Here is a 21,144-nt window from a genome sequence, read left to right on the forward strand (position 1 = left end):
TTTTTTTTTTTCTCTTTTTTTTTTTGAGACGGAGTCTCGCTCTGTCACCCAGGCTGGAGTGTAGTGGCGCGATCTCGGCTCACTGCAAGCTACGCTTCCCGGGTTCATGCCATTCTCCTGCCTCAGCCTCCAGAGTAGCTGGGACTACAGGCACCCACCACCATGCATGGCTAATTTTTTTGTATTTTTTAGTAGAGACAGGATTTCACTGTGTTAGCCAGGATGGTTTTGATCTCCTGACCTCGTGATCCGCCCGTCTCGGCCTCCCAAAGTGCTGGGATTACAGGCGTGAGCCACCATGCCGGACCGAGGAGCTGATTTTAAAATTTTGGTTAATCTTAATTTAACTTTACATAGCCACATGTATGTGGCTAATGGGTGCTGTGTCAACAGTACATTTGTAGATAATGTTCTTCAGTTTTAAGTTTTAGCTAAAACTTTAACATCTGTTTTAATACCTTTAAAGAAGGTAATTTAACATAAAAAATATTAAAGCTTAGTCTTGGAATACATTGCTTTTTTGGGGGGTGCAGTCTATTTACTTTTAGTAAGTTTAGTCTTTTTAAAAAAGAACTTTTCTGAGGTAAAATTTACATACAATAAAATACCTTTATTTTAAGTATACTCATTAAGTGTACATTTTGATGAGTTTTCAGAAATGCACACACTGATGTAACTGTTACTGTAATCAAGATATGTAACATTTTCATTATCCCCAGAAGTTTCCCCCAGCTGTTTTGTAGTCATTTTTCCTCCTCCACCACTGTTCTGTTTTCTGTGACTTATTGATTAATATTTGGGTCTTCTAGAAATTCATGTAAATGGAAATCATATTTAGGTCTGGCATCTTTTTTTTTTTTCCTATTTTAATACTTTTATGTTCAGGGGTACATGTGCAGATTTGTTACATAGGTAAATGCGTGTCATGGGGGTTTGTGGTATAGATTAGTACCCATTAGTTATTTTTCCTGATCCTCTCCCTCCTCCCACTCTCCACCCTCCACCCTCTGAGAGGCCTCAGTGTGTGTGGTTTCCCTGTGTGTCCATGTGTTCTTATTATTTAGCTGCCACTTTTAAGTGAGAACATGCGATATTTGGTTTTCTGTTCCTGCATTGGTTTGCTAAGGATAATGGTCTTCAGTTCCATCCATGTTCCTGCAAAGGACATGATCTTTTTCTTTTTTATGGCTGCAGGATCTGGCATCTTTTGCTTAACATAATTATCTGTGATTCATCCGTATTGCTGCATGCAAATAGTTTGTTTTTTAATGCCAAGAATTTTCCAAGGTATGACTTTACAGTATTTGTTCATAACATTATTTCTGAACATTTGGATTGTCCTCAGTTTTGGGCTATTAGAAGTAAAGCTAACCTTAATTTCATGGCATAGGTAATGATTCAGAATTGTATTGGGTTGCAGTGTTTATCACAATACTGTAAATTAGAAATTTAAATTCCTGTTAGGAAGGAGAAAAGCCAGCAGTAATTGTAGTTACAGATAAGCAGTATCTGTAATTTTTTTGAAGACATGCCATAGAAAGAATAATTCACATAGAAATAATGTTTTGCAAGGTTTCATGTATAGTGGACGGGCCAGGTAGATGTAGACAATTCCTTGGACTTTTGTTGGCTTTCTGGGAAAAAAAAAAAAAAGTTCTTTGTTAATTCCTTAGGTAAAATGTTTAGTAATAAAGTGAATATTGACGCCTAAGTTTGCTTCATGAAGTTTTGTCATCAGTAAATGTGTTAACAGATCATATTTTAAAAGTTACTCAAAAATGTTGGTGTATTTATTAGTGAAGAGATTTAGTATTGCCAGATGAGATGGATGCCGAAGGAAAAGGTGTTTTCTGCTATAATAGATGGGAGAAGAATTTCCTTTTTTTTTTTTTTTAAACCTTAAAATTCATCTTAAACCAAGTTAAAGTTGAAATGAGTGATAACTTTTATGACATTTATGTTGGGACTGTAAAAGTATTTCAACAGGCCAGGCCTATGCTTTTTGGGATAATTAAAATACATTTTGTTATAAAGTAATTAAAGAATATTGCAAGTTATGAGAGTAGAGGACAAATCATTAATTTCACCTCACTAATATTCCTTTGTCTTGTGTTCTTTTTGCCTTTTTTTGGACATATGTATAACTATACTGTGTGCAGATGTTACTATAGCTGTCTTTTGTTGAGTGAATGTGCCACTTTTACAAGATTGCTTCCAGTCTTTTACTATTATAAGTAATGTGGGTCCCCCTCATGTTTGGACTTTTCCTTTTCATCTTCTTACTTAGCTGTTTTCTGACATTTGAAAAAAAGCATTTGAAGATCTACATTCTTTTAGCCTAGTAAATGAGTCTTGCTTCATTTAAATGTAGGCCTCTTTATGGTCTTAGGAGCTGACAGATTTGAAGATTATTTTATCAAGATAATGGTGTTATTTGTTTTGTTTTTTTTTTTGAGACAGAGTCTCACTCTGTCACTCTGGCTGGAGTGCAGTGGCACGATCTCAGCTCACTGCAACTTCCACCTCCCGCGTTCAAGCAATCCTCATGCCTCAGTCATCCCTACTAGCTGGGATTGCAGGCATGTGCCACCACACCTGGCTAATTTCTTTTTGCATTTTTAGTAGTAGAGATGGGGTTTCACCATGTTGGCTCAGCTGGTCTTGAACTCCTGGCCTCATGTGATCTGCCGCCTTGGCCTCCCAAAGTGCTGGGATTACAGGCATGAGCCACTGCGCCTGGCCAGTGTTTTTTTTGTTTTGTTTTGTTTTTTCTTTTCTAATCGCAAAAATTTAAGCAGGGAATGAATTTAATATGTTATCGGAAGACATTCATTTAAAATAGTTTAAATAGCTTTGTTTCACGCTCACTGAAGTTTTTCTTTGATACAGGGTCTCACTTTGTAGCCCAGGCTGGAGTGCAGTGTCATGATCACAGCTCACTGCAGCCTCAACCTCCTGGGCTCAGGTGATCCTCCAACTTCAGCCTCCCCAGTAGCTGGGACCACAGGCTAGCACCACCACACCTAGCTAATTTTTGTTGTTTTTTTCTTTTGTAGTGATGGGGTTTTGCCATGTTGCCCAGGCTGGTCTCAAACTCCTGGGCTCAAGCAATCCAGCTGCCTCGGCTTCCCAAAGTCATGGGATTACAGGCGTGAGCCACCATACTTGGCCTTGAAGTATTTGTAATTGCTAAACCATTTATGATTTATTTAACACAACTGGAGCTGGGCATAGTAGCTCATACCTGTAATCCCAGTGCTTTGGGAGGCTGAAGCAAGAGGATCGTTTGAACCCAGGAGTTTGAGGTTACAGTGGGCTATGGGCACAGCCCTGCACTCTAGCCTGGGCAACAGTGTTGAGACACTGTCTCTGAGAAACAATAATAATAATTGATAGGTAAAATATGGTAAATACATGCACAAATGTGAAGTTTATAGTTCAATACATTTTTACATGTACATATACATGTATATGTACTTTTGTAGTCACCACTTAGATCATGATAGTGAACTTTTCCAGCACTCCAATTCCCTCTCCTTCCTGTTTAGTAGTCTCCTCTTCCCATGATGAGTACTTTCCTGACATCTATCATCATTTATTATCTATTTGTCTTAGTCTGTTTGTGTTGCTATAAAGGAATACCTGAGACTGGGTGATTTATAAAGAAAAGAGGTTTATTTGGCTCATGGTTCTGTAGGCGGTACAAGAAACATCTGCTTCTGGTGAGGGCTTCAGGCTGCTTACACTCATAGTGGAAAGCAAAGGGGAGCCAGTGTGTGTAGATCTCATGGTGAGGGGAGCAAGAGAGAGAGAGAGGAGGGAGGTGTCAGGCTGTTTTTAACAACTAGCTCTCTTGGGAACAAATCAAGTAAGGACTCACTCATTACTGTGAGAGTGGCACCAAGGCATTCATGAGGGATCTGCCCATAATCCAGACACCTCCCATTAGACCTCACCTCCAGCATCTGTGATCAGATTTCAACATGAGATTTGCAGGGGTCATATACCCAAACCATAGTACTCTTCTTGAACATCACATAAAAGGAATCATACAGTATATATTTTTTTCTAGCCAGCTTGTTTTTCTAAACATGATATCTGGGTGATTTCACAGTATCATTGTGAATATCAGTAATTTTTTTTGTTGTTGTTGTTTGTTTTTTGAGACGAATTCTCACTCTGTTGCCAAGCTGCAGTGCAGTGGCAAGATCTTGGCTCACTGCAGCCTCACTGCAACCTCCACCTCCCAGGTTCAAGCTGTTCTCCTGTCTCAGCCTCCCAAGTAGCTAGGATTACAGGCGCCCACCACCATGCCCAGCTAATTTTTGTAATTTAAGTAGAGACAGGGTTTCACCGTTGTTGGCCAGGCTGGTCTCGAACTCCTGACCTCACACGATCCACTCACCTTAGCCTCCCACAGTGCTGGGATTACAGGCGTGAGCCACCGCGCCTGACTGGTTCTTTTTTTTAAACTGCTGAGTAATATTTCATTATATGAGTATACTGCAGATTGATTTGCCTGTTGATGTACATTTACATTGATGGACATAATACCCAAATGTCAGTTTTTGACAATTATAAATAAAGCTACTATGAATCTCTTGTCTTTTGGTAGAAATATAACTTCAGTTTCCTTGGATGTATGTGTAGCAGTTTGTTATGGGATCACAGGGTAGGCATACAGTTTAGATTTAATGGATATTGCCAATTCTTTTTGAAGTAGTTGAACTAATTTACACTAATAAAGTTATTAATCTTGTGTTATCTTAATCCAGATCTGGCTAAACTAAAAATCGCTGGCTGCTGTGGTGGGGACAGAACTACTGATTCGTTTAGTATATGTGGAGAGTGCTAGAGGAGTTGGTCTTTTTTCTGCTTTTGGAAAAACGTAGGTAGGCAATGGGAATGGGGGCAGATTCAGGTTCCTTGGTATTCATTCTGTGTTAGTTTTGTGGCAGACTATACATAGTACTGGCTGGACTCCATCCCAAATTTTGCCATATTTTTTCTGGGTAAGTTTTGCATAGCTAGGAAATAGAGATTTGTAGTAGCACTTTTTTTTTTTTTTTTTTTTGAGACGGAGTCTCGCCTTGTTGCCCAGGCTGGAGCACAGTGGCGTGATCTCGGCTCACTGCAAACTCTGCCTTCAAGCAATTCTGCCTCAGCCTCCCGAGTAGATGGGATTACAGGTGAGAGCCACCGTGCCGGCCACATAATTTTTATAACAAAGATCCAGGGGGTTTTCAAAGATGTGTATGTTTTGAGTTCTTAGTGGAATAGTGGTGGTAGCTAATCTGTCTTCAAGACTTCTGGAAAGCAGTATTCGGGAACACTGTCAAAGTTAAGTGTCAGACACTGTGCTGGAATCTGACTCAGCACCTACTTTGGCTTCTCCTTGCTGATTTTACCCACATGGGACTTACTACGTAGATTTGCCACCTTTTTTGTTGAAAGTGATTTCCTGAGCTCAGAAGTTGCTTGGTTCCTCTAGGCTGTTCCAGGCTGTAAGAAAATGGCAGGCTAAGAGGGAGAGGTCAGAGTCTGTCTTTTCTTTATTGTAAACTCAACAATAAGAAGGACCTAGGTTGATTTCTTTTCTTTCTTCTTCTGTGAAAATGTACTCAGAGGCCCACAAAGTGATAGATGAGGTCCCAAAGAGGAGATGAATAGTTAAAATAAAGAGGAAGTCATGGAAATTATAGACAAATATAGGGAGAAAAAGAAAAATAATTATACTAATAATCAGATAAAATAACTTACAGTGAGGTCTAAATTTAGCTCAGTTATTTAGAAGTTGACAAAAAGTCTAGCTTATATAATATTCACTGTCAAGTACAAGGATACAATTTATTGAAGAAGACAGCTTATTGGTATTATTGCATAAGGAATATATTACTTGAAGTCACTTATGTGTAATTTTGAGTAATGGACAAAGTCTGAAAAAGCAGTTATGTAGAAATATTCTCTCAGCTGTTTTTTTTTTGTTATAGATTAAGTTCTAGGGTACATGTGCACGACGTGCAGTTTTGTTACATAGTTGTACATGTGCACAACGTGCAGTTTTGTTACATAGTTGTACATGTGCCATGTTGGTTTTCTGCACCCATTAACTTGTCATTTACATTAGGTATTTCTCCTAATGCTATCCCTCCCCAAGTCCCCCATCCTATGACAGGCCCCAGTGTGTGATGTTCCCCACCCTGTGTCCAAGTGTTCTCATTGTTCAATTCCCACCTGTGAGAACGTGTGGTGTTTGGTTTTCTGTCCTTGTGATAGTTTGCTCAGAATGGTGGTTTCCAGCTTCATCTGTATCCCTGCAAAGGACATGAACTCATCCTTTTTTATGGCTGCATAGTATTCCATGGTGTATATATGCCACATTTTCTTAATCCAGTCTATGATGGACATTTGAGTTGGTTTCAAGTCTTTGCTATTGTGAATAGTGCTACAATAAACATATGTGTGCATGTGTCTTTATAGTGGCATGATTTATAATCCTCTGGGTATATACCCAGTAATGGGATCGCTGGGTCAAATAGTATTTCTAGTTCTAGATCCTTGAGGAACTGCCACACTGTCTTCCACAATGGTTAAACTAGTTTACACTCCTACCAACAGTGTAATATATATATATATATATATATTTGTTTGTTTGTTTGTTTTTTTGAGACGGAGGCTCACTCTGTTGTCCAGGCTGGAGTGCAATGGCGTGATCTCAGCTTACTGCAACCTCTGCCTCTCAGGTTCAAGCAGTTCTCCTGCCTCAGCCTCCTGAATAGCTGGGATTACAGGCATGAACCACCATGCCTAGCTAATTTTTGTATTTTTAGTAGAGACGGGGTTTTGCCATGTTGGCCAGGCTGGTTTCGAACTCCTGGCCTCAATCGATCTGCCCACCTCAGCCTCCCAAAGTGCTGGGATTACAGGCATGAGCCACCGTGCCCTGCCTCTCTCAGCTGTTTTTAAGTCAAGTCTTTAAAATATGTGATAGACCTACTTGTTTGAAGTCCTTATCCCTAGAGTTGGAATAGCCAAAGAGAGAAAAGGCCAGAGGAGGGAGGGAAGAACCCGATCATCTTCTCTGTCAGAGTTGCTTTCAGCATGAGAAAGATATGCTAATAGGGTGGTCTCAGAACTAACAATATTTTGCCCACATTCCTTCAGAGGCACTGTCTTTTTCTGACTCCTTCCTCAAAGGTTTGAGTGCCCCTGTCTTTCAGAGATGTGAGGACAAGTTCTCTCAGAATTCCTGAGACCTGCCAATTCCACTTTGCCATGCATTCCTGTCATCTGTCATTGTCCAGAATGAAAGTCCATCTGATCTTCATACCACTCAGAGTTTCTTCTTCCCTTGACCAAATCTCTTGTTTAATTCCTAAGGCTTTCCTCTTGAATTCTCTGAAATGTTATTTTTGTGTTAAACCTCTCCCTCGTGTTCATAAGATGTTTTTTGGCTTTCTTGTGGTAACTTAAGCCCATCTGCCCTGGTAATCTTACCTTCCCTTTAGCCCTCTGAGGTTAACAGTAGATTTTCTTGCACTATGGTATGTCAGGATGCAGAATCAGGGTCTTCATCCTTCTCCATTCACAGGCTCATTCTATTCCTTTATTAGGGTGGCTCTTCTGCCTAGCTTGCTGTTGTTCCTTTATGCAGTTCTTTAATATCCTTTCACACATTTTCTAGTTTAGGTGATAGATCATACACGGTCAGGTTAGCCATTTTTTCTCTATCTTTGTGCAAAACTCTCTTTCCTCTGAAGTTCATGCTGTCTGACAATGCATCTCTCTTCCCTTCCTTATTATCAGAAAAGGACCCTGTGGTCTTACCCTTTGATTCATTGTTTTTTCTATTTTTGTCTCTGCCATTATCCTGAGGTTACTTTAGAGTCTATGTAGCTGATCCATCTGGTCCTCCCATGTTCCTGGTTTCTTGTCTTTTACTTTCATCTCTAGTTCTACTAGTGCTTTCATTTTTATTTCTACTATACTTGCTTTTTGGCATTACCAACATCTTAAATTTGTCAACTCTCTTCTGTTTTTACACCCTTCCCCATAGTGTCTAAATCACACTTCTGCCAGCACCCTCTACTTTGCCTTCTTATTCTTCCCTTTACCGTGCTGACAAAACCCTAACCCTGGTTTCCTGTGGGCTCTCTGCCCCATACTCAGGCTGCTAAGTTGGAGAAAGAAGCCCACAACCACCTTGCAGATTAGCTTCCCTCTTGTATTAGCCCATTTTCATATTGCTGTAATGAACTGCCCGAGACTGGGTAATTTATGAAAGAAAGAGGTTTAATTGACTCACAGTTTTTCATGGCTGGGGAGGCCGCAGGAAAGTTACAGTCATGGCAGAAGGAGAAGGGGAAGCAAGGCACCTTCTACACAAGGCAGCAGGAGAGAGAAGTGCCAACCGAAGCGGGAAGAGCCCCTTATAAAACCATCAGATCTGATGAGAACAGCATGGGGGAAACCGCCCCCATAATTCAGTTACCTCCCCCTGGTCTCTCCCTTGACACGTGGGGTTTACAGGGATTACAATTCAAGATGAGATTTGAGTGGGGACACAAACCCTAACCATATCACTTCTCTATCTTTATTGGGTCTTTAGAGATACTGTAGCTAAGTGCAACAAGGTGTCCTGAATTGGAGACTGGCACAGAACAAGGATGTTGTTGGAAAAACTGATGAAATCTGAATAAACTTTGAAGTATAGGTAATAGTGATGTACCAATGTTGGTTTCTTAGTTTTGACAAAGTATTGTGTAATGTAAGTTGTTAACATTAGGGGAAACTGACGGTACTTTCTGTATTATCTTTGTAGCTTTTTAAACTATAATTTCTCAAGTTTATTTAAAAAAAACAAGCAAACTCTAGCATAGAACACAGCAGCTATCAATTTCTTTAGTTTCCTCAAACCCTACCTTATCATCTTCTCTGTCATTTGCCTACTTTTCTGAGAAGATTGAAGCCATCAGTTTGATGAATTCCCCTCAGTTTCCTTTATTTTTGTTTTTTTGTTGGTTTGTTTATTTTAAAATTATTTTTTATGTAAGTTTTGTAGAGACAGGATCTTGCTGTGTTTCCCAGCCTGGTCTCAAACTCCTGGGCTCAAGCAATCTGCCTACCTCAGCGTCAGTGCTGGGATTCCTGGCATGGACATTAGCTTGGCCTCAGTTTCCTTTTAAATTCCCCTACCCCCTTCAATAAAACTCTACATAACCTTGGAAGCATTCTAAGTCATTTGGATCTACTTTCCTCTGGTTACAAGTAGATAGGAGTAGTTTTTGTTTCTGTTTGTTCTGTGAAACCCTAATACTTCCTGCCTTCTCAGAGATTTCATTTACATAATATTTTTATTGAATTGTTAAAATTCACCTTTTGACTCTGCTAGTAACTTTCCATTGGGGATATATCTAAAACAAAAAAATGGAAATTTTCTTTCCATTCTTTCTCTTCTCTCTTCCACAGCTAAGATTCTTTTCTTTTTTTTGTGTGACAGAGTCTCGCTCTGTCACCCAGGCTGGAGTGCAGTGGCACGATCTCGGCTCACTGCAACCCCGCCCCCTGGGTTCAAGCGATTCTTCTGCCTCAGCCTCCCGAGTAGCTGGGAGTACAGGTGCACGCCACCATGCCCAGCTAATTTTTGTGTTTTTAGTAGAGACGGGGGTTTCAACATATTGGCCGGCTGGTCTTGAACGCCTGACCTCGTGATCCACCTGCTTCGGCCTCCAAAGTGCTGGGATTACAGGTGTGAGCCACTGTGCCCGGCCTTTTTTTTTTTTTTTTTTTGAGATGGAGTTTCGCTCTTGTTGCCCAGGCTGGAGTGCAGTAGCACGATCTCGGCTCACCGCAACCTCCGCCTCCCGGGTTCAAGTGATTCTCCTGCCTCAGCCTCCTGAGTAGCTGGAGGCTTTTGCAGGCTTTTGCCACCACGCCTGGCTAATTTTTTGTATTTTCAGTAGAGACGGGGTTTCTGCATGTTAGGCTGGTCTCGAATTCCCGACCTCAGGTGATACGCCTGCCTCGGCCTCCGAAAGTGCTGGGATTATGGGTATGAGCCACTGTGCCCAGCCTTCCACAGCTAAGATTCTTATTTTTGAGATGGAGTCTTGCTCTGTCACCCAGGCTGGAGTGCAGTGGTGTGATCTCAGCTCACAGCAACCTCTGCCTTCCGGGTTCAAGTGATTCTCCTGCCTCAGCCTTCTGAGTAGCTGAGATTAACAGGCGCCCGCCGCCACACCTGGCTAATTTTTTTTTTTTTTTTTTTTTTTTTTGTATTTTTAGTAGAGACGGGGTTTCACCATGTTGGCCAGGCTGGTCTCGAACACCTGACCTCAAGTGATCCACCCATCTTGGCCTCCTAACGTGCTGGGATTACAGGCGTGAACCACTGTGCCGGCCTCACATGTAAGATTCCTGAAAGAGTTGACTGCATTTGTGGTCTTCCCTTCTCACCTCCCAGTCATGCCTCACTCCATTGAAATCTGGCTTTGTCCCCACGGCACTCCTAACTGCATTCTTCAGATCATCAATAAGTTAGTTTTCGAAGCCAATGAAGAATTTTCAGTCTTTCTCTTTTTTGGCTTAAATATCTGAAACATTTTTTTTTTCCTTTTAGAGACTGTCTCGCTCTGTCACCCAGGCTAGAGTGCAGTGGTGCTATCATAACTCACTGGAGCCCTGATCTAGGCTCAAACCATCCTCCCACCTCAGCCTCCCAAGTAGCTGGGACTAAGGCAAGTACCACCATACCTGGCTAATTAAAATTTTATTTTTTTGTAGAGATGAGCTCTCACTATGTTGCGTAGGCTGATCTCAAACTTCTGACCTTGAGTAATCCTCCTGCCTCAGTCTCCTAAAGCTTTGGGATTACAGGCGTGAGCCACGGCACCTGGCCTAATATTTGAAACTTTCAAATACTTCCCTTAAAAAAAATGTACCACTACCATCTTTGTTGTATGCACAAATTAGAAACTTAATAGGAAAAGAGAATTATCCATAATCCTACCACTTAGAAGTATTAACATTTTGGGGCATATCTATATATATCCAGTGTATTTTAAAATATTTTAAATATAATCATATTCTCTGTATTCTGTAACTTGTGTTGAACACTTAATATGTTGTTGGTAACCTTTCATGTCGGTGAAGTTTAGTTACTCATCATCTTACTCTTCCCTACTAGATTGAATTCATTCTCCTCCAGGTAACTATCCTCAGTCATCTTTCTAAAGTACAGATTTTGTCCTGGAAACTTTCCTGCCCAAGTCTTTTCATAACCTTTAATTTCCCTTGGAATATGAAATGCAAAGACTTTTGTGATGTAGCCACTGCTTTACCAATCTTCACATTAGTTTTTTAGCCTGTTGAACAAATTGATTATCTTCCAAAAGAACCTAGGTCTTTCTTCTTTACCCTTTCCTGCACCTCCCCCTGTCCCCCTTTATCCTTAAAGACTGCCTCATTCTTAGTATCTGGTTTTTGGAGCCCTTATAATACAGGTTTGACCTTGTGTGAGCTGCTTAACTTTTCTCTGTGCCTCATTTCCTCATCTACAAAATTGGGCCAAAGAATCTATGTCAAATTAAGCGAATACATATGAAGCACTTTGAACTCTTAGTAAGCACATAGTTAGCTCTCAATAAATGCTAGCAAATATTATAATTCAACAGATCTTCAGTGTTATGCTTCTCATTTTAGGATAATCTTCCCAGTATTCCCAGAGCTTACTTTGCATAGTTCATTGTAGTCCTTATCACATGGTACTCATTGTTTTTTTATTAGACTGGCGCCTTGAGGGCAGGAGTTATCGTATTCCTTGTTCATAATGCATCCAAGTAATCTGGTTAGGGGTTACCAGATAATATTAGCAGTATCCATTAGATTTTTATGTTGGATCAAAGAAAATATTTCATGGGATTTTGTTTAGAAAATCTACCCTTATTTATATATTTCTGTATATGAAGTGTGTTATTCTGTAGAAGAGGTTGGGGCTACTTGTAAAAGTTTGGAGACTGGGAGAGCTCAGGACATGGATCCTTTGGCCAGCCCTTCAGGTGGCCAGTAGTAGTAATGGCTTTTTAACTTTTTGCAGTTTGGAGTATAAAAGGTAAGCAAGATGAGGCTGGGCGCCGTGGCCCACACCTGTAATCCACCTGTAATCCACCACTTTGGGAAGCCAAGGCGGGTGGATCACTTGAAGTCAGGAGTTTGAGACCGGCCTGGCCAATATGGCAAAACCCTGCCTCTACTAAAAATACAAAAATTATCTGGGTGTGGTGTTCGGCGCCTGTAATCCCAGCTACTGGGGAGACTGAGGCAGGAGACTGAGGCAGAAGACTCGCTTGAACCTGGGAGGCAGAGGTTGCAGTGAGCCGCTATCGCACCACTGCACTCCAGCCCCAGTAACACAGCAAGGCTCTGTCTCAAAAAAAAAAAAAAAAAAAAAAAAAAATCATATGGGAGCACACCCTTCTCCCCACCCCCAAATACCCTTTGTTAAAAATTTTAAAAAGAGCAAAGTAAATAAGCCACAGTGGTGCATGCCTATAGTTTCAGCCACTGGGGAGGCTGAGGTGGGAGGATTGCTTGAGCCGAGGAGTTCAAGTCCAGCCTGGGTAACAGTGAGACCCTGTCTCAAAAACATAAAAGTTAAAAAATAAATAAATAAAAGACTTTTTTGTTTTTTTTTTTGTTTTTTTAGTTTTTAAATAGGTCCTATAGCTTTTGAGGATTTGAGATTTCTACTAGGTTAAAATTTATTTTAAAATATATGTGACAAGATTTCGAAAGTACAAAAAGATAACTCAATGGAAGATAGATCTTGCCCACTCCATACCTCTGGTTCTTCTTCCTAGAGGACTATCACTTAGGTGAACTTCAATTTTCTATAAAGAAATCATTATGCACTAAGCAACTGTGATTTTAGAAGTCTGTCTAGTAGAGATAAAAGCATAAATATATGAATAAAAGGTTGTTTATTGCAGCATTGTTCATAAAGGCAAAAAAGTAAAAGTCATCCATTTCTGTGGAATGTTACACAGCTTGCTTTTTTTTTTTTTTTTTTTGGGGGGGGGGCGCAGAGTCTTGCTGTGTTGCCCAGGCTGGAGTGCAGTGGCACGATGTCAGCTCACTGTAGCCTCTGCCTCCAGGGATCAAATGATTCTCATGCCTCAGCTTCCTGAGTAACTGGGATTATAGGCGTGCACCACCACACCCAGCTAATTTTTTGCATTTTTAGTAGAGACAGGGTTTCACTATATTGGCCAGGCTGGTCTTGAACTCCTGGCCTCAACTCGATTCACCTTCCTTGGCCTCCCAAAGTTCTGGGATTACAACATGAGCCACTGTGCCCGGCCCATCATACAGCTTTTAAAAACTGCAACTTAACTCTATATCTGTTTATTAGAAGTTTGTCCATGCAAATATATTGAGAGAATTGCCTGTCTCAGAATAAGGTATATAGTATGATTCTTGCTTTATAATAGCAAATAGCTAATCCCCTTTCCCCACCACATATATGTGAACATGTTTGTCTGAATGTGAAGTATGGAGGGATACACACTAGGCTGTTAACATGTTTACCTCAGGAAATGGGAATAGCGGGGAGGCAAGAGTAATTATGAACTTGGAGGTTAATATGGGTCTATTTTAGTTACAGAGAATGTGGTGAGAATAGTACCTCAGGGGGAGAAAACTAGAGTCAGTGAATTTGAGTTTAGTGAAGGGTTTGGGCTAGAGATCTCTACCTCTGTGGTCTTTCTCTTCCTGTATCAGCCTGTACAGTGATTGCTGAGGCTTTGATCCTGTTCTTTCTTAAGATTTCTGCTTTGGGGTAGCCTTATTCAATTTTTGATTGTAACTCTATGGATTCACTTGCATTAAATCTGTCTTTCTATTCTGACTACTCTTCAACTCTAGGTCTTTTGGATACTTCCTCAGTCAAGCACCTTGCACTTACTTTGTTCAAAACCATCCTTGTTGTCTGTCTCCCCAAATTCGTTTTTCTGTTTTCTGCTTCCTTTTAGGCTTTATAATACACATTTGAAAAATACCCGCAACATTGAGTCCTATAGATTCCATTCCATTTCTGTATCCTGTGTTTTAGATTTTCCCTTCCAGAGGGAGCAGTGCTTTTTACTACTTTGGGAACTATTTTATGGAGTAGGTGTTTGAATAGATCCTTGGTTTTGCATGAGCCATTCTAAGGGAGGGAGGTCAGGCTTCTGGGGGAAGGGTATGTCATAGCACAACTAAAGAGGAAGGAAAATGCAGTGGACGGTAGAAAGTTCTCATTTGGCTTTGAGTTGGGAGGTGAAACAATAGGAGATTGAGTTGGGGAGGGAGGCATGGGTTGTCAGATTGACGATACATAGTAGGTTCGATTGGACTTTTTTAGAGGAGTGTAGGCCATGATCAGAAAGGTGCCTTAGGAAAATTGATCTTGAGGCCCAGTCAGGGAAGCAAATAAGAACTTTTGTTAGAATAATCCAGACATGCATTAATAGAATTTGGACTATAATGAAAGAGGAATCTTGAAGAAGTAGGCTAAATTTGAGACAAAATGACTGGATATAAGGGATGGAGTAGAGAGAGTTTCAGATGATCTAGGCTTTTGAGACTGGCTGACCAGTAAACTGAAAACAGTAGTGCCTTGATGATATGATCAGTCAGTGATCCCATGCCACATTGGTCATGGGAGAAAAAAATCAAATTTGTAATTAATTGCAGGGGTGGGATCATCTCTCCCAGCTAGTGGCCGGTTACAAATTTGTGGGCAGATATTTTAATTGCTGTTGTTAAAATGACACCCCTACTCTCTGCATGCCCTTTTTGCCATTCCGTAATTTAGAGGGAAATAAAGATGGGCGAAGAAATATCAGGATAGTGCTGGTAATGGAGGAAAAGGGAGGTCATAGTTTCAACAAAAAACAGTCTACAGAGGCAGGGTAGCATGATGGAGCAGAGTGTCCAGAGTCTGGTTCAAATCCTGAATTGCTTTATAAACTCAAAGCCCTTTCCTTTTCCTTTTCCTTTTCTCTTTCCTTTTCCCTTTCCCTTCTCTTTTTCTTTTCATTTTCCTTACTGGGTCTGGCTCTGTTGCCCAGGCTGGAGGGCAGTGGTGTGAACAAGGCTCACTGCAGTCTCGACCTCCTGGGCTCAAGCAGTCCTCCCACCTCAGCCTCCCAAGTAGCTTGGACTGCAGGAGCATACCACCACGCGCGACTAACTTTTGTATTTTGTGTAGAGATGAGGTTTTTGTCATGTTGTCCAGACTGTTCTTGAACTTCTGAGCTCAAGTGATCTGCATGCCTCAGCTTCCCAAAGTGCTGAGATTACAGGTGTGAGGCACTGCATCCGGCCTCCAGAGCTGTTTTCTAAAGGTTACAAGTCTTCTAGGCATTTGAGCTGAAAACATTTGGATAGTTGGGGTTTAAATGTTGCCCTAAGCTGCTTTGAATCATAAAGAAGAATGAGCAGAACACTGTTCTGAGTAATGCAGGTCTCTTTATTTGATAATTAAATAACTTGGTTTATTATTTTTAGGTTTTTTTTTTAATTAACCTCTCAAGCTTTTATTTAAATGCCATGACCCAGGATGGATTTTAGATTTTGTTGAAAGCAGCCACATCCATGGACTGCCCATAGTCCTCAAAAGCAGTGATCTGCTTCTCCAGCATATCTGTTCCAACTTTATCATCTTCAACTTCACAACGTATTTGAAGTTTCTTAATTCTGTATCCCACTTGAACTAGTTTAGATGAGCCCCAGACTAAGCCATCTGCTTGAATGCCTCTGATGCACTCCTCTAATTTTGCCATATCTGTCTTATCATCCCAAGGTTTCACATCTAGTAAGATGGAAGACTTGGCAACGAGTGCAGGTTTTTTGGCTTTCTTCGATTCATATTGTGGAAGGTGTTCTTCCCTTAGCCTCTTCGTTTCTTCACTTTTCTCCTCCCATCAGCTCCAAAGAGATCAATGTCATCATCATCTTTACTATCTTTAGCTCCTCTTCCTATAGTGTCTTCCATATCCACAGGACCATACTTGACCAAAGCTTTCTTCACTCCTGGAAGGCTGGCCTTTTCTTTTTCGTAAGACTTGATGTGATTATACCAACGAAGGGCATAACACAAGTCAGCAGGCGGTGGGCTGGACGCTGCTTCAAATACTGCCACATCTGCTTGTGATGGCACATACCCCTCGATGTAGCTCTTGTTCGCCAGGTAATTGTTGAGCACCTGGAGGCCGGCAGGGCTTTTCAGGTCTCTGAAATCCATGGCATCAGCTGTACCTGAGAGCTGAGGAGCAGCAGAAAGAGCTCAAGTTGTGGGCACCCTGTGCTGAAAGAGGAAAAAAATATTCTTAGGTTTTTAAGAGCTCTTCAGAAATCTTTACTTTAGGGGCCGGGTGCGGTGGCTCACGCCTGTAGTCCCAGCACTTTGGGAGGCCGAGGCAGGTGGATCATTTAAGGTTGGGAGTTCGAGACCAGCCTGGCCAACATGGTGAAACCCCGTCTCTACTAAAAATACAAAAATTAGCTGGGTGTGGTGGTGCATGCATGTAATCCCAGCCACTCAGGAGGCTGAGGCAGGACAATCACTTGAACCTGGGAGACGAAGGTTGCAGTGAGCCAAGATCATGCCACTGCACTCCAGCCTGGGCAATAGAGCGAGACTCAGTCTTAAAAAAAAAAAAAAGAAATCTTTACATTAGGAAATAATTTTCTTACAGAAACCATGTTGTAAATGGTAGTTGGGTTCCCAGCTCAAGACATTAAAAAATCTTCTGAGCTCTTAATGGTTGTACATTGTAGTAGTTTTGTAGTACTCAAAGATTTATAGGTGCAATGATAAAGTGGACCCAAACAGAATTTCCTTGCTTGTTGTTGTTCCTTAGATGCTGCTTGAATCTGGGGCTTCGTTTATATTTCAAGACTGCTGCCTGTAGGAGCTCCATCTGTATCATTTGTGTTAATAGTGACCCTGGAGTTTTGTACTTCCAGAACCTATGTGAGCATATGTGATGGCCTTGTAGTAAGTTAAAGGGGAAAAAATTAAATCACTAACAATGAATTTAGTATTTTCACAAATAGCAAATACTTTGAATTTTAGTTGAGATTTACCTGCTTTATAAATTCAGTCTGATTTAAATCCTGACTTGCTTTATAAATGCAGAGCCATTATTCAATGCTCTAAAATCCTCTATGGGTTTGAGTTTAAAACATTTGGCTAGATGGGGCTTAAAATGGTGGTAAAACCGCTCCTTCAGGATGTTTAGTATTAAAGAAAAACCTTACAATTGATGTGGTCTCTATAGCTCTAGTTGATGTAGTCTCTTCATCTCTTTGTCATCCAAGTAGGTCCACATACTTTTAGAAAACACACTGAATTGATTTATGTTACAAAAAGTCGTAAGACTGTTGTGTAAGCAGTGATGCCTGTTTTAGTTTAACAGTGGGCACCTTTCCTGGGGTCTGATCATTGCTACCTTGACAAGTCATTCATTTGGAATGTACCATAATTTTAATTGAATCTAACGTGTCAACTATAAGATTAATCATTTTGTGCATTACTGAGAAAGAAAGGAATACTGCCAAGAAGACTCCGGCACATCTGGCACAGGCTTTTCTTGTTAGAATTATTTTATATTTTTTAAAAAAGCTCTGTTAAACTTATTTAGCAAATAAGAATGGATTTTTATTAAACAGTGTATCCTTCTATTGCATGTATGAAAATGAAAATAGAAGTAAAGTAAATTTGTTAAGATAGTCCTAAGATTTCTGGGTATTTAGAGTCTGACTTTTCTAAATCACTTTTCAACTTGGCATCATAGAAGTCTCCTGCTTTCTTCCTCCCTCTCCCCACCAGTCATTCAAAGTATTGGTGATGCAGTAGTTAAGGGAATGCTCTATTACTCTGTCATCAATTTAAAATTTAGTTGTTTGATGCTTGTGAAAATTTTAAGAGCAATATAAGCTATTTAATTTTTAATCCCTTTTAGTACTTCAGGGCTGCTGCATGTGGTCATATGGGTTGTGCAGTGTCATCAGTATCGGTAGCAAACCATAACAGACTCCATTGGCTTGTGTGTTTTTTCCCCCCTTTCTTTCTGCCGTCCTGTAAATCACTTGGAATCATTCTTTGAATGATGAATAGTTACTTCACTAATACTCCATGGCTGTATTTGCTTCTTTTCTGTTATACAATAAATTTAGTTTTGATACAGAATCATATTATTTTGAAGACATTTAAAACAGCAGTTTAAAAAATTGGCCCTTGTTCAGACAGCTGTAACACAACTCGCACCCAGCCAGTAGCAGTTGTAACTTGGCATCAGTTTTAAGATGCATTCTAATTTCAGAGAAATTAAAATGTTAAAAATAGTGTTTTCTTTTTTATTTTAATTAAAAAAATTTTTTTTTTTTTAATTGAGACAAGGTCTTGCTCTGTTGCCCAGGCTGGAGTGCAGTGGTGCAATCACGACTCATTGTAGTCTCAAGCTCCACAGCATAAGTGATCCTCCCACCTCAGCTGGGACTACAGGCTCGCACCATCATGCCCAGCTAATTTTTATATATTTTTGTGGAGACAGGGTTTTGCCATGTTGCCCAGGCTGGTCTCGAACTTCCGGGCTCAAGCGATCCATCCACCTTGGCCTCCCAAAGTGCTGGGATTACAGGTATGAGCCACCATGCCCGGCAGTTATGTTTTCTTTGAATCACTAGTTGTTTTAAGAGATGAGGAGGGGCGGGGCGCAGTGGCTCACGCCTGTAATCCCAGCACTTCGGGAGACCTAGGCAGGCTGATCACGAGGTCAGGAGATCAAGACCATCCTGGCTAACATGGTGAAACCTTGTCTCTACTAAAAATACAAAAATATTAGCCGGGTGTGGTGGCACGTGCCTGTAGTCCCAGCTACTCGGGAGGCTGAGGCAGGAGAATGGTGTGAACCTGGGAGGCAGAGCTTACAGTGAGCCGTGATCACGCCACTGTACTCCAGCCTGGGCGACAGAGCGAGACTCTGTCTCAAAAAAAAAAAAAGTGATGAGGAGGGGACTAAGTTTACCTCAGTTTTAGTCTGGTTTGCACCTTTTGTGTGGTGGGGGAGCAGGGAGTCAGGGTCAAGTAAGAACAGGATAATCTCCCTTGGAGTCTGCTTGGTTGACACAGGGCTGGAAGTACCTTTCAGAAGGAAGGCAGATAAATGAATAGCTGATTATGAAGGTTAACACACTTTTACTTTGCTGTTTCTAAGCTTTAGACATATTTGTAGTTTATTATTTTTTAGATCATTTAAACAGAGGCAACAGGGTGATAAAGGGAGAGAATCCTTAACTTGGTCCCCAGTGCCGTGTGTGAGGTATCTTAGAGATATTTTACAGTATACAGTTGTCCCTCAGTATCCATGGGGATTCATTCTAGGATGTCCTTCAGATGTTAAAATCCTTGGATGCTGAAGTCCCTAATGTAAAATGGCATAGTGTTTGCGTATAACCTATGTATATACTTCTGTATACTTTAACACCTCTAGATTACTTATAATGCTTAATACAACATAAATGCTGTGTAAATAGTTGTTCTGCTGTATTGTTTAGGGAACAATGACAAGGAAAAGAAGTGTCTATACATGTTGGTACAGACGCAATTAAAAAATTTTTTTCCATCCAAGGTTGGTTGAATCCATGGACCAGAACCCATGGATATGGAGGGCCAGTTATATTTACAATTTTTATAGTATTTTCCATTTTTTTAAGCTCTCATATCTTAAGATTACTTTTGAAATGTCACTTGTGAAATTCATTAGTTTATTATTTTAACTTGACAATCTGAAGCAACTTTTAAAAAATTTATATTTTATTTATTTATTTAAAAACTTTTTTTTTTTTTTTTTTTTTTTAAGAGATGGAGTCTCACTATGTTGCCCAATCCAGTCTTGAACTCCTGGGCCCAAGCCGTCTGCCTGGCTTGGCCTCCCAAATTATAAATTTATTTTTGTTTATTTATTTTGTAGAGACAGGGTCTCACTCCATCGTCTAGGCTGGAGTGCAGTGGCAGGACCACAACTCACTGCAGCCCCAAACTCCTGGGCTCAAGTGATCCCTCCACCTCACCCTCCCAGGCAGCTAAGACTACAGGCATGTACCACCATGCCCAGTTGATCTTTAACATTTTTTTTTTTTTAGAGACCACGTCTCCACCTCCTGGGCTCCAACGATTCTCCCATCTCGGCCTCCCAAAGCGCTGGAATTACAGGTATGAGCCACCTTGCCTGGTGGTTCCTGGCCTGATCCAAGATAATTTTTAAAAGAAGCAGTAGGCTCGAGAGGCTGAGACAGGAAGATCATTTGAGGTCAGGCCAGGAGTTCGAGACCAGCTTGAGCAACATAGTGATACACACTGTCTGTTAAAAAAAATCACTAGGGTGTAAAGTGCTAATAAGCAGAAGGTGAGGAGAGTTGTGGCAGAAGCTATGTGATAGGTAAGGAGGGTCCTTATTTTAATAATCTTTGATGTACCTCATGGTGATAGGGGAGTCATTACTAGGAAGTAATAGGAACTAAAATGTAAATCTATTACCTTTCATTCACTCCCCATTGTTCCAGGGATAAAGGGAGAAAATCCTTAACTTAGTCTCCAATGCCCTGTGTGGTCTATTCCTACCTCTCTCACTAGCTTCATCTTAAACTGTGCCTCCTTACCCCAGATTAACATAGAAAGGTGGGGAGTCAGAATATAAGGGTTGATTTATTCATTTCACTTTGCCTGCTATATTATTGTTTTAAGTAGGAATTTCAAAATCTCATTTTTGTGACTCTAGTTGAGAGGAGCATAAATAAAACACTGTCTAACTGTACTTTCTGGCCTGGAATTCCACATTTAATCTCAACTAATCATATGGAGATATTTTTCTCGTTAACAGGTTTCTTCACATATAAAAATCTATTGTAAAAATACGGAAAAGAATGGCAGCGGAAACGCAGACACTGAACTTTGGGCCTGAATGGTGAGTTTTCAAAATCTCATCTTCTTTGATATTGGATGACTAATACAGTAGTAAAGTATTTGACAGGTGCTAGGTGGTTTATAAATGTGCATGTTTTTGAAACTTTTGCTTTATGTGCCTCGCTGAAAACAATGTG

At 40.6% G+C, this 21,144-nt stretch overlaps 1 protein-coding gene and 1 pseudogene across 46 annotated transcripts in view; one reads left to right on the forward strand and one right to left on the reverse strand.

Annotated features, from left to right (window-relative positions):
- GIGYF2 (GRB10 interacting GYF protein 2) overlaps positions 1-21,144 on the forward strand; it is a 160,645-nt gene that overhangs the window by 16,376 nt on the left and 123,125 nt on the right. For 16 of the 46 annotated variants that reach the window (XM_001148250.7, XM_016950714.4, XM_063790866.1 and 13 more), the window contains one exon: positions 20,925-21,008. In XM_001148250.7, coding sequence (XP_001148250.2) covers positions 20,968-21,008 — 41 coding nt within the window. In that variant the 5' untranslated portion in view covers positions 20,925-20,967. Of the gene's footprint in view, positions 1-10,618; positions 10,737-16,901; positions 17,015-20,187; positions 20,258-20,924; positions 21,009-21,144 lie in introns of all 46 variants that reach the window. The other 30 variants (XM_063790864.1, XM_054679542.2, XM_054679546.2 and 27 more) reach the window with 4 other exon arrangements.
- LOC739397 (elongation factor 1-beta-like) lies at positions 15,558-16,342 on the reverse strand (annotated as a pseudogene).

Source organism: Pan troglodytes, chromosome 13, assembly GCF_028858775.2.
Source record: "Pan troglodytes isolate AG18354 chromosome 13, NHGRI_mPanTro3-v2.0_pri, whole genome shotgun sequence".
Classification (NCBI taxonomy): Eukaryota; Metazoa; Chordata; class Mammalia; order Primates; family Hominidae; genus Pan; species Pan troglodytes.